Below are 12,859 nucleotides of genomic sequence, written 5' to 3'. Positions count from 1 at the left end.
CTAAATGTAAACATGTCTTCAGTGTCATATTTATGCTCCTGTTTACAGGTTGTGTCGCTGTCCATCATTTCCTGACAGGAAACATCATGCACTGCTTACAGACTTAAATTGAGTGGATATGGCAGTGAACTGACCTCAAAGTCTCCAGTCTACAGTTTGGACTCTCCAGCCCAACAGACAGCAGCTTCACTCCTGAATCCTGAAGGTCATTGTTACTCAGGTCCAGGTCTCTCAGATGGGAGGGGTTGGACTTTAGAGCTGAGGCCAGAACTTCACAGTGTGTCTCTGAGAGTCCACAGCCAGAAAGTCTGTGATTGTTTAAAATGTAATAAAATTAATTGCTTGTATCGTTCATATACATTGTATATTATAGACTCTACATTTTGATGACAAAGCAGATTGAGATGGGAGGCAGTGGGTAGCTCAGCTGGTAGGCCATGCCAGTCAGTCACAAGGTTGGTTCCTCCCGTTTACATGTCCATGTCCTCGGGTAACATACTGAAACCGAAATTACTCCCAATGTATGTGAAAAACTGAAAGTGGCTTTGGAAAAAGCATCTGCAAATGACAGTGATGTCAATGTGGCATGTTGTGATTAATTCTTCAAATCAAGTTTCAACCAGTGTTCTCTCACAATTTCACATGGAGCAAAAGCCATCCTTACATAACATCTGCTGACTTTCTAATGGGATTGTCTGTTTCAGGTTCATCTTGAAGATGATGGGAAAGAAAATGAAGGGGCAGTTACAATTCCCCCCAGACATGTATGTGTTGAGACCAGAATCAGAGATTAGCAGACGGATCAGAGTCGTTAGCATAGTTAGCATCTTGTATTTGTTTATGTTGTACAGTTGTAACTGGCAGTGGCTGACATAGTGTTAGTGGCTGTGCTAATGCTAACTCTGGCTCTCTGTACTGACAAGGTTTCAGGTGTATTTAGCCCCGCCCCCAGTCCCCACAAGTTGACAGGATTGGTTCCTTGGGTTCTATGATGTATGAATCCCTGACTGTCTGAATCTGTTTTTATGAGACTGTCATTGGTTCAAGGTGGAAACACTCAGTCATGGTGTCGACTGATTATTTCACTCATCATGTGTCTTTATTATACACTTCTCAAAATAATTAAAGGAACACTTTGAAAACACATCAGATTTCAATGTGAAAAAATAATATGTTGGAAATCTATACTGATATGGACAGTTTAATGTCTTAGGAACAAAAGGATGGCACACCTTTTGATGGAAATCAAAGTTTTCAGCCTACAGAAGGCTCAACATATAGACACCCCAAAAATCAAAGTGAAGTTTAGTCCATTTTGCCAAAATTCAATTTCTGCAACTCAAAATGCTTCTCAATATCTTGTGTGGCCCCCACGTGCTTGTATGCATGCTTGACAACGTCGCGGCATGCTCCTAATGAGACGACAGATGGTGTCTTGTGGGATGTCTGCACGTCCCTCCATGGATATGCCTCCCCAGACCATCATTGACCCACCACCGAATCGGTCATGCTGAATGATGTTGCAGACAGCATAGTGTTCTCCTTGGCTTCTCCAGACCCTTTCAAGTCTATCACAGGTGCTCAGGGTGAACCTGCTCTCATCTGTGAAAAGCACAGGGTGCCAGTGGCGGACATGCCAATTCTGGTGTTCTATGGCAAATGCCAATCAAGCTCCACGGTGCTGGGCAGTGAGCACAGGGCACACTACAGGACGTCGCGCCCTGAGGCCACCCTCATGAAGTCTGTTTCTGACTGTTTGGGCAGAAACATTCACACCAGTGGCCTGCTGCAGGTCATTCTGTAGGGCTTGGGCAGTACTCAACCTGTTCCTCCTTGTACAAAGCAGCAGATATCGGTCCTGCTGATGGGTTGAGGACCGTCTACGGCCCTGTCCAGCTCTCCTAGAGTAACTGTCTGTCTCCTGGAATCTCCTCCATGTTCTGGAGATTGTGCTGGGAGACACATCAAATCTCCTTGCAACGGCACGCGTGGATGTGCCATCCTGGAGGAGTTGGACAATCTGTGTAACTTCTGTAGGGTTAAGAAATCGCCTCATGCTCCCAGTCGTGATAATGACTCTAGCTAAAGCCAACACTGGTGGAAAACCAGTTCAAAAAGATCAAGAGGGAGAAACTTGAAATGGCCTCCACATGCAAAACCAGTCCTGTTTTGGGGGTCGTCTCATTGTTGCCCCTCTAGTGCACCTGTTGATAATTCCATCAACACCAATGCAGCTGAAACTGATTAACAACCCCCTCTGCCACTTAACTGACCAAATCATTATCAGAAAAGTGCAATTGAATTCATGCCATACCCTGATAAAAAACTGTTCCTTTAATTTTTTTGAGCAGTGTATAAAAAACATTGTATGGATGTTAACAAAGTATAACACTTGATTTTCATCAGTGATGGTATTTAAAATAAAATGCTCATGCTCAGAAAACCATTTATTCTGCTGAATTTAATGACGGAAAAATCTGAACACAGTCAGAAGTGTGTCACCGAAACGACAATGTTGTACTGTTGTGTACCAGGTTGTAACTCATAAACAGAGGAAATCGTCATTTCACCACTCTCAAACAGATCAGCAATTGAAAAAACAATGGATAGTGAAAATCTGGAGGGTAATCAGACCATATTTTAACATATTTGATAACCTCTAAGCTTCCATTAGACAACCGCTAATGGTAGCATTCAACCACTTCCTATCTAAATTTACTGCTTGACAGTGTTACATGATACAATAGGAAAGGCGTAATGCTCAAATATCATTGCAGATTGCGGACATGTTTGGTTAAGCCTGGAAATTTGCAATGTGATGTGAGCTACCTTGCTGTCTTTTCAGCTGACCACATAAATGTTTTGGTTTAGTCAGTAACGATATGATATACATATATACGTCAATTATGAAAATTTGTCGGTGGAATTTTACTGCTGATGCTTCGTATTATAAGCAACCTCAAAGGAATTTGATAGTGTTGTCTTTGGCTATGCCAAACATTGTTTAAAACACGGTTTCTGTCTACACCATGCAAATGTTCAATAACTGCAATGCACTACAGGAAGTTATGGGGGCAGGAGGCTCAACTGTCTACACAGACTGTAATCTGAAGCAACGAAGAAGAACGAATGAAAGATGGCGCAACCAAGTGTGAAGTGAAGGCGAGGCCCAAACTTTTGAAAGTGTGGGAACATTTTAGTGAAAGTAAAACAACAAAACACATTGAATACAGATACTGCAAAGCAGAGCTAGTGTATCACAGAAGCACGACGGTGACAGTTTGAACATGGCCTGAAGTGCAGTCAGTTCATCTGGTTCAGGATCGTTATTTTAATTTACTATGGGACATTTTGTTATGTTGAGGCACTGACTGGACAACAGGGTGACATTTATGGGGTGCAGATTTGAGCAGGTGAGGTAAAACATGCACTGGAGTCCATGATAGGAGCCATGCCCACAGGAAGCACAAATGGGGGGCGTGACTCAAATAATCTTTGACTAATTGACCAATCGAAAAAAAAAAAAAATCTTCAGATAGTCGACTACCACAATAATTGTTTGTTGCAGCCCTAGTGTGATGTGTAAATACATGCACACATGCTCTGCACACTTTGCTGTAATATTGATGGCTTTATAGTGCTGGCAACAACGTGGACTCACCGAGCCTTCCTGCAGTTCCTCACAGCTGGGATCAGTCTCCGTCGTCCCTCCTCTGATGTCTTGTACTTCTTCAGGTCCAACTCATCCAGAACCTCCTCTGACATCTGCAGCATGTAGGCCAGAGCTGAGCAGTGGATCACAGAGAGTTTCTTCTTTGATCTGGTCTCTGACTTCAGGAACTCTTGGATCTCCTGATGAACTGAGTGGTCCTTCATCTCCATCAGACAGTGGAAGATGTTGATGCTTCTGTCAGGAGAGATATCATCTCTGTTCATCTCTTTCAGGTTGTCGATGGTTCTCTGGATGGTTTCTGGACTGTTCTCTGTCTGACCCAGCAGACCTCCTAAGAGTCTCTGGTTGAACTCCAGAGAGAGGCCATGAAGGAAGCGAACAAACAGGTCCAAGTGACCATTTTTACTCTTGAGGGATTCCTCCATGTGATCTCCCAGGAATGCATCCAACAAATAGTCAAATGCACCATCAGAACTTTGGCTGTCATCATCCTCTGGGAAAGAGTCATCCGATACCTCTGCATTCCTGTTGGTGTAACAGTGGAGCATGTAGACTGCAGCCAGAAACTCCTGAATGCTCAGATGAACAAAGCAGTAGACTGTTTTCTGGAAGATCACACTCTCTCTTTTGAAGATCTCAGTACAGAGCCCTGAGTACACCGAGGCCTCTGTGACATCCAGACCACACTGCTCCAGGTCTTCTTGGTAGAACATGATGTTTCCTTTCTCCAGATGTTCAAACGCCAGCCTCCCCAGCTTCAGAAGAACTTCCCTGTCAGCCTCCATCAGCTCCTGTGGACTCGTCTCATGTCCCTCATCATACTTGAGCTTCTTCCTCTTTGTCTGAACCAGCAGGAGTTGTGAGTACAGGTCAGTCAGGGTCTGGGGCAGCTCTCCTCTCTGCTCTGTAGTCAACATGTGCTCCAGAACTGTAGCAGTGATCCAGCAGAAGACTGGGACTTGACACATGATGTGGAGGCTCCTGGACTTCTTGATGTGTGAGATGATTCTGTTGGTGAGCTCTTCATCACTGGATCTCCTCCTGAAGTACTCCTCCTTCTGGGCATCATCAAAGCCTCGTACCTCTGTTACCCTGTCAACACATGTAGGAGGGATCTGATTGGCTGCTGCAGGTCTGGAAGTGATCCAGACCAGAGCCGAGGGAAGCAGATTCCCCTGGATGAGGTTTGTGAGCAGCAGGTGGACTGATGACGTCTGTGTGAAATCAGACACAACCTCCCTGTTGGTGAAATCCAGTGAAAGTCTGCTTTCATCCAGGCCGTCCAAGATGAACAGAACTTTACAGACAGCCAGCTGCTCTGCTGTGACCTTCTGTAATGTTGGATGGAAAACATGGAGCAGCCTGAGAAGACTGTACTGCTGCTCTCTGATCAGGTTCAGCTCCCTGAACGAAAGCAGAACCAGCAGACTGACATCTTGGTTCTCCGAGCCCTCTGCCCAGTCCAGACTGAACTTCTGCACTGAGAAGGTTTTTCCAACTCCAGCGACGCCGTTGGTCAGAACCACTCTGATGTGTCTCTGTTGGTCAGGTAAGGCTTTAAAGATGTCCTGACACTTGATTGGAGCGTCATGGAGGGTCTTCATCTTGGAAGCGGTCTCCAGCTGCCTCACCTCATGTTGGGTATTAACCTCTTCACTCTGTCCCTCTGTGATGTAGAGCTCAGTGTAGATCCTGTTGAGGAGGGTTCCACTTCCTGTTCCATCAGTTCCTTCAGTCACACGTTCACATCTGCTCCTCAGACTGATCTTATGTTGATCTAAAACCTCCTGCAGACCACTATCTGCTGCAAGAGAAGAGACAATGTCAGACTGAAGACAGAGAATCTGAGAATCTGCTGATTATTTTCATCAGCTACAGAAAAACTCAAGACAAGCAAAGAAAATATTTTTAAGGTTGTGGTATTTATAATCATCTTAAATGTCAATGATGATATAATAAATAACACTGTATAAAACAAGAGGTCCTGTCTGCTGATGATGACATCAGCAGACAGATGTTCACTCTCACTTTGTACAGTGCTGGTCTGACTGGCTGTCTGCAGTCCAGGTCTGGTTCTGGGTCTTTGTCCACACTGGGGACAGGAGGAGTCTCCTGATGAACCAGACTGGTCCCAGTAAGAGGTGATGCACTGTCTACAGAGCCAGTGTCCACAGCTGGTAGAGACTGGATCCTTCAGGACGTCCTGACACAGAGCACAGCAGGACAGCTGCTCCTCCACAGAGACACCACTCCTCTTCCTCCCTCTGTGAAAATATTTCTTTATAACTACAATGATTTGTTGACTGTTGTGGAAAAATTCCAACCTGTGTCCAACACTGTCTTGAAGCTCTGACTGTCACACTGAACAGGAAAAGTGCAGGTAGATTTCAGTTTAAATTCAGCATTCAGTCTAGAATAAAAACTCATTGAAACTCTCCTGATTTCATAAACACCAATCAACTGTTTCTATCTGGTGTCTTTTTAAACATTTAGTGATCTGCCTGTAGTCTGCTATAAATACAATCTCAAGACTTCCTGCAGCTACTTCATAGTAAAAGCTTTCCCGTGAAAACAGCTGTCAATATTTCCAGTAATACTTAAGCATCATGAATATAATTTTTTAGCAGATCATTTTGTCTTTGTTCTCACTGCATCATCTTCCATCAGGTGAGTTTACAGTAGAAACTGCCTCTTACTGTGTGTCTGAAGGTCCAGGTTCATTACTGAAGAATGGAGGTTCATCTTTAGACAGGTCACTCTTCATAGACAGACAGACTGATCCTGGAGACTCTGCTCTCAGTCTGTGGCTCTGACCTCTGCAAACACAAACATCATTTATTCATATTATTTTAGCAGAGTGCAAAAAAACTCAGTAACCTCTTTGGACTTTTTTTGTTTTCTTCATGAATTTGTCATAAAATGTGATTTGTTCTTCATCCAAGTCAAGTGTCTTGTCAAACACAGTGTGGTTTAGCTGGTTATCTTTCATTAGACATTCACAGTGGTGTTGGAAAAAGTAGGTGAACCACTGGACCTAATAACTGGTTGAATGTCCTTTGACATCAGTAACCTCAACCAAGCACTTCCAGACCTGCACGTGTTCAGGGGGATTTTTTTTCTTTTTTTTGACCATTCTTTGTTCCAGAATGGTTCAGCTCAGCCATATTCTTCGGAGGCCTGGTGTGTAGTCCACAGCATCGCAATTGGGTTAAAGTCTGGGCTCTGAGTGGGCCACTTCAAAAGGCTGATTTACTTTTTTTGAAGCCATTCTGTCGTGGATTTACTTTGATGTTTACTGTCATTGTCTTGCTGTATCACCAGCTTCTACTGAGCTTCAGCTGGCAGACAGACACCCTGACATTATCCCTTTGATAATGGTTGTTGGGATTATGTTTTCATATGGGTATGCAGTAGTCTTTTTACACTATATGTAGTGCTGTGTATTCTTCCTAAACAATTCAACTTGAGTTTAATCAGGCCACAAAACATTTTCCCAGTAGCGCTGTTGAGGACAGCAGTTTCCTCTTTGGTGTCCTGCCATAGACACCCTGCTGGTTCTGTGTTTTGCGTATATTAGACTTGTGAACACAGATGTAGTTGCCTCCAATGATTCCTTCAAGTCTTGTGCTGTTACTCTAGAGTTCTCCTTTACCTCATTGAAGATTCTGTGTTGTGCCTTTGGAGTCATCTTGACAGGGCATCCACAGAGCTAAATTGTCTCCATTTTCAGACAGTTTGTCTAATTCTGGACTGATAAATATCTAAACTCTAGGTAGCTTTATAACCCTTTCAAGCTTTATGCAAATCAACATTTCTTGATCTTACGTTTTTTGAAAGCTCTTTTTTTTTTCGAGACATTTTCCATTAATGGATGGCGAGCCTAGCCCTTTTTGGACTGAACCCCATAGACCTCAAACTTGAAGTGTGGTATGACCAACCTGCACCCTGATATACAATTCAGTGGACAGTTCAAACAGTCTGCTTGCTTGAAACACATCACCAGATTTGAACTGGAGAACAGAGACAATAATAAAAAGACCTCCTTTTATTTATTTATTCATTTTATTACATGTGCACACAATTTAGGTTTTTGTACTTGCTATTTGCTATTTTCCTTTAGGTCCCATCTGGTTGTTAACCATTATCCACTGTAATACAAACATTAAAAAAAAAAAAAAAAACAGTGCTGTGTACAGTGTTCCTTTATCATAATTCATACTCTTGGCTCTTGTTGTTCTGAAGGTCTTCTGAACTGGTCCATAGCCCAAACCTTATGACTTATACTACTACTACTTCCCGTTTTCCCCCTCCCCTCTTTGCACTCGTTACACACACCTTCAAACTAGTTCCACTGATTGTGTCCTAACTCCTGGAGTCCAATTAGTTTTTGTTTAATTCATTAGTCAAGGTGTTCATATTTTTTCAAACCTGTAGTGCAAATTGGGGGTCGACCGATATTGGTTTTTCAGGGCCGGTATCAGTACTGATAATTACTTGTTAATGAGGCCACTAACCGATATTTGGAACCAATATCCATTTACAGTAAAAATGAAAATCTCTGACAAAATTTTGAATTTTACAAACTCCAATACAAAACTTAAGAAGTAAGATAAGCAGCGTGGAAGCGCAAATAAGTCCCTGTTGCAACATAAGCTGTCTCCGCTACATAACGGTATTACCACAACAAGGTTTGTTATTCAGACATTTTCAGCGGTGTAACTGGGCAGGCTTTTCATTATAGAAGTAGCTCACAGGAGCTACGTGGTGTTTTGCCACTTCGGTGTGGAGGACTGTGATGTTTTTACTTGGGAAACATCAACTGCTTTACCTTCAGTCCTCAGCAACAGCCCACACTCAACTGAAACTCTCCTCTCGCCTCTTCTCCTCGGGGTTTCACACTGTGCTCATGTGTGCGCGTCGTGAGTGACAACAAGGCTTCAGCGCTGATTGGTTATTACTCATGTGACATCTAGCCAATCAGAGATTGTTGTGGGCGGGACATTAAATGAAGCAGTGGCTTGAGAGCAAATGGCACAGAGGAAGAGACAGCAGTGGAGCAACAGTGGCGCATTTTGTAATTACTTAATAATTTCAATGATACAGATAATCGGCAAAATGTCTAATATTGGCCCCCAATAATTGGCCTGTAGTGCAAATGTTTGAATGATGTGTTCAATATGAACAAAAACGATGCAATAATTTGTCTTATTAGTTAAAACAGATTGTGCTTGTTCATTGTTATAACTTAGATGAAGATCCGACCATATTTTAAGATATATCTATACATAAATAAGGGTAATTCCAGAGGGTTAATTTACTTTTCTTTGCCACTGTATTCACTGTTATTCTTACCTTCTCCTGGAGAGTTCTCAAGAACAGACCTGTTCATGCACCAGTGGAGGAGGGTTTAACATTAATATTTTGTCAAGGGGTAAATTCTGACATGGAGCTTCTCGGTTGTTTTATTACACATGAAAGGTTACCAGTGTTTATGTGGTATTAGCTTAAGCACACTGTGTTTGACAAGACTTTTGATTTGGATGAAGAACAAATCACATTTTATGACAAATTCATGAAGAAAACCATCCAAGTCCAAAGAGTTAAGATGGTATTAGAGAAATACCATCAGTAACTTCTGGTGATGAAACTCACAAGATCCATCTAAGTGCGAAACAGTATCTGCACTAATATTTTACATGATGAATATACATGTTTTAGCAGATCATTTTGTCTTTGTTCTCACTGCATCATCTTCCATCAGGTGAGTTTACAGTAGAAACTGCCTCTTACTGTGTGTCTGAAGGTCCAGGTTCATTACTGAAGAATGGAGGTTCATCTTTAGACAGGTCACTCTTCATAGACAGACAGACTGATCCTGGAGACTCTGCTCTCAGTCTGTGGCTCTGACCTCTGCAAACACAAACATCATTTATTCATATTATTTTAGTATTATTCTTATAATTACCTTCTCCTGGAGAGTTCTCAAGAACACTCAAGTAAAGTACAGGTACCTCAGAACTGTACTGTAAGGACAGTGCTTGAGTAAATGTTAGTTACTTTCCACTACTGTGTACATTCCTAAAACTTTCATTAAGCATTAAACACAAGCTGGACCTGGATCAGCAGCAGAACATGGATGGATGGATGAAAAAATAAACATTAAAAAAATAACATGTTTATTTAACGTCTACATATGAATTTTACATAACATTAGAGGTCTGGAACAAGAGCATTGGAGATTTTCCAGTTTTTGCTAAAATCACAAATATTTTATAAGTGACATTACTGCCCAAGGCTAGAACACAAAAACTGCTGCTGCTGGTGATGAGGAGGTTTGATGTTTGTAGCTTCCTCTTAGATCAGATTACAGCTTTTCTATGTGGCCAGCAGCCGTCAGAGACATTAACAGGAAGATGAGGTCAATGAGTTACATAAATTAGCTTGTAGCAGTTCTCTTACTTTGTGTGTGAGGGTCCAGGTTCATTATTGAAGTACAGAGGTTCATCTTTGGACAGATCAGTCTTCATAGACAGACAGCTGGGTACTGGAGACGCTGCTCTATCCTCCTCCTCCTCCACACAATCAATCATCTTCAGGACTTTTAGTCAGTCCAAGTGGGAAACCAGTAACTCTGACTGTGAGATAAGACACACAAGAATCAGGACAAACAGGTCTGTTCAAGAGTCATAACACCGTCTACCCTCCACCCACAGTCACTCACTCACATTCTCACACACAATCTCCTCCTTTTCTTTCAGTGTCTTGTATGTAGTGAAGTTTGTTCAGACTCGTCTTCCCTCCACAGTCCATAGGAGAAACTGACTCAGAGACTCTGACAGTATAATAATATTAACAATAATAAAAATAATGTTGTATTAACACTCACCTGCGTTTAACCTCTTGTTTCCCCCATTCTTCTTTGTCCAGGTGAAATGGAGTCTGAGCTAACTGAAATTAATGTTTAACTGCTCCCTCCCCCTTCTCAGGTACCTGGATCACCTGATCAGTGTGGCTCTTCCCCTCTCTGTTTACAGGAAAACAGTCCTGGCTCAGAATGAAGGAACTCAAATGCACAACTGAGAGACACAGATTAAAAGTTCATGAAGAGCAGATGAAAAGCAGGTAAAGATAAAGATTAGGTGAAATCAGGGAGTGGGCAGTGGTCGAGAACAGGCAGGTGAACAAGGCAATGAAAGGTGAAGACCAAAAACAGGTAATTAATGCCAGAAAGAGATGACTGACATGGTACAAAAGACTTAACTTATGATGCAGTAATGCTCATACTGAGGAGAATATACAGCACACCAGGCGCACACACACATACACACAAACACAATGAGTTTTACTATCCGTGTGACTGCTCGGTTTAAGCAAAACAGAAAACGTATTAAATGTTTAAATCGCAGAGATGCAAATTAGTCAGTGAAACTACAATGCCGGCGAGTTGGTTAATGCCAGTAAATACTTGGCGCCTTCAAGTGAGATTAGCTTAATTAGCCGCGAACTAGCATTAACGCTCACCTAAAGTAAAATTATACATTTTCTAACCTGTGGACAGACATACAGTTCACCCATGACAGGAGAAAATAACTCAAACAACAGAAACAAGGTCCCCGACAAAAACCTGGTCAAACTTTCTTCCCTTGCAGCTCAGCTGTGTTGTTAGCTAGCGGCTAACGGCTGCTTGTACTGAGAGAGGGGCCAATACACACAAACGTGCATGCTCACTTCTTTTTGTAGAAAACAAAAAAACAAGCCACTGACTGGCCGCTAAAGTTCCTGCTTCTGAGAGTGAAATTAAATCCCAACTTCTCTCCTGTGGGGGGCCTGGGTCACCCCAATTTTTATTTTTATTGATTTATTTTTTTTCCCCCACTTTTCACTTTATTTTCTAAAGTTCACATAATGGTACAAACATACAGACACAAATAAAAAAAGACAACTGCAAAAAAAAGATTTATAGAAATTAATATTTAGTTTTTAACACACTCCTCCTCCTCCGTCCTCCTCCTCTGCTCCTCCTTCCTCCTCCTCCTCCTCCTCCTCCTCTGCTCCTCCTTCCTCCTCCTCCTCCTCCTCCTCCTCTGCTCCTCCTTCCTCCTCCTCCTTCCTCCTCCTCCTCTGCTCCTCCTCCTCTCGGACCAGCCGCTCCTTCCTCCTGATCCCTGCAGGAGAGCACACACCAGACACTCCATGAAAACACTGAGGATTTATCAGCTCAGACTCGATGAAACGTGTTGATCTGACAGAGAAACGTCAGAAGTAAATCACAGCAACAACAACAGCTCTGACATTCATGCAGTTTTCTTTATTCTGATCCTTCAAAGTAAATTATTTTACTCAGCTCCTGCTTCAGGCGGCGGTTTTAGAGATCATCATAGCTGATGTCCTGTTCTGCATCATTCAGAGTCCTGATCGAGTCAGACCTGAACCACATGTTGATCTGGTCCAGTGTGACATCACTTCCTGAGGATGTCATCATCTCTGATGTCCCTCCAGAATAAAGCTCCAGAGAAACTTCATAGAGAAAACTCCTGTTTTTAAGTTTCCTTCAGCATCATGAGGGGCTTTGGGGGCGTGGCTGAGGGCGGTGACTGCTTTGTTGTGACATCACAAAGTTGCAGAAGTCCTGACGGCTGGTTTTAAGGCTCAGTGTCTGAATACAGGCTGTGTGCATTTCTCTGTGGACTGAGGCTTTGATACTTTCACAGTATTAATATAGAACCTAGACCTGCTTTATAATCACAAACACATGGACATCTACCTTTAGACTGTGTGGAGCTCTAATGTTTCCATCTTTCAGATCAGGAAACATTTTCTCACTAAAGTCAAGTTTCACACTGAGCTGATAAAATGCAGCTGAAAGGAGAAAACTCATGAATCTGAATCGGTTTTGTCTTGTAATGTTTACATGATTGAATTAAATATGTGAGATTTTTCCTGTGACTCACTGAACATAACATTATAATAATGAATTATTTGACACATCTGGAAACTTTTATTGTAACTTTATGATAAAAACAGCAGCTTTTTCCTCATGAATACCAGCTGCTGTGACATTTACCTGAAAATCATGTGACCTTCAGGTTCATTCAAACTCTCTGCTCATATAAATCAGGAGTGTGTGTGTTGTGTATTAAAAGTGTGGAGTTTTTACCCTCCAGCAGCCCCCGCTGGGAGTCACAC

General features: G+C 42.3%; 1 protein-coding gene across 1 annotated transcript in view; it reads right to left on the bottom strand.

Annotated features, from left to right (window-relative positions):
• LOC139624905 (uncharacterized) overlaps positions 1 to 11,450 on the bottom strand; it is a 42,869-nt gene extending 31,419 nt beyond the window's left edge. Inside the window, exons 1-7 of the mRNA XM_071484303.1 lie at positions 10,560 to 11,450; positions 10,133 to 10,308; positions 9,464 to 9,583; positions 6,370 to 6,489; positions 5,702 to 5,937; positions 3,662 to 5,477; positions 135 to 308 (exon numbers count right to left, since the gene is read on the bottom strand). Of these exons, the coding sequence (XP_071340404.1) occupies positions 135 to 308; positions 3,662 to 5,477; positions 5,702 to 5,937; positions 6,370 to 6,489; positions 9,464 to 9,583; positions 10,133 to 10,263 (2,597 nt within the window). The 5' untranslated portion in view covers positions 10,264 to 10,308; positions 10,560 to 11,450. The remainder of the gene's footprint in view (positions 1 to 134; positions 309 to 3,661; positions 5,478 to 5,701; positions 5,938 to 6,369; positions 6,490 to 9,463; positions 9,584 to 10,132; positions 10,309 to 10,559) is intronic.
• Between the last annotated feature and the right edge of the window lie 1,409 nt (positions 11,451 to 12,859).

This window comes from Trachinotus anak, unplaced genomic scaffold (assembly GCF_046630095.1).
Source record: "Trachinotus anak isolate AG129_WGS33_773 ecotype Australia unplaced genomic scaffold, CSIRO_AGI_Tana_v1 ptg000009l, whole genome shotgun sequence".
NCBI classification, from domain to species: Eukaryota; Metazoa; Chordata; class Actinopteri; order Carangiformes; family Carangidae; genus Trachinotus; species Trachinotus anak.
This window is presented reverse-complemented; position numbering and strand designations above follow the sequence as displayed.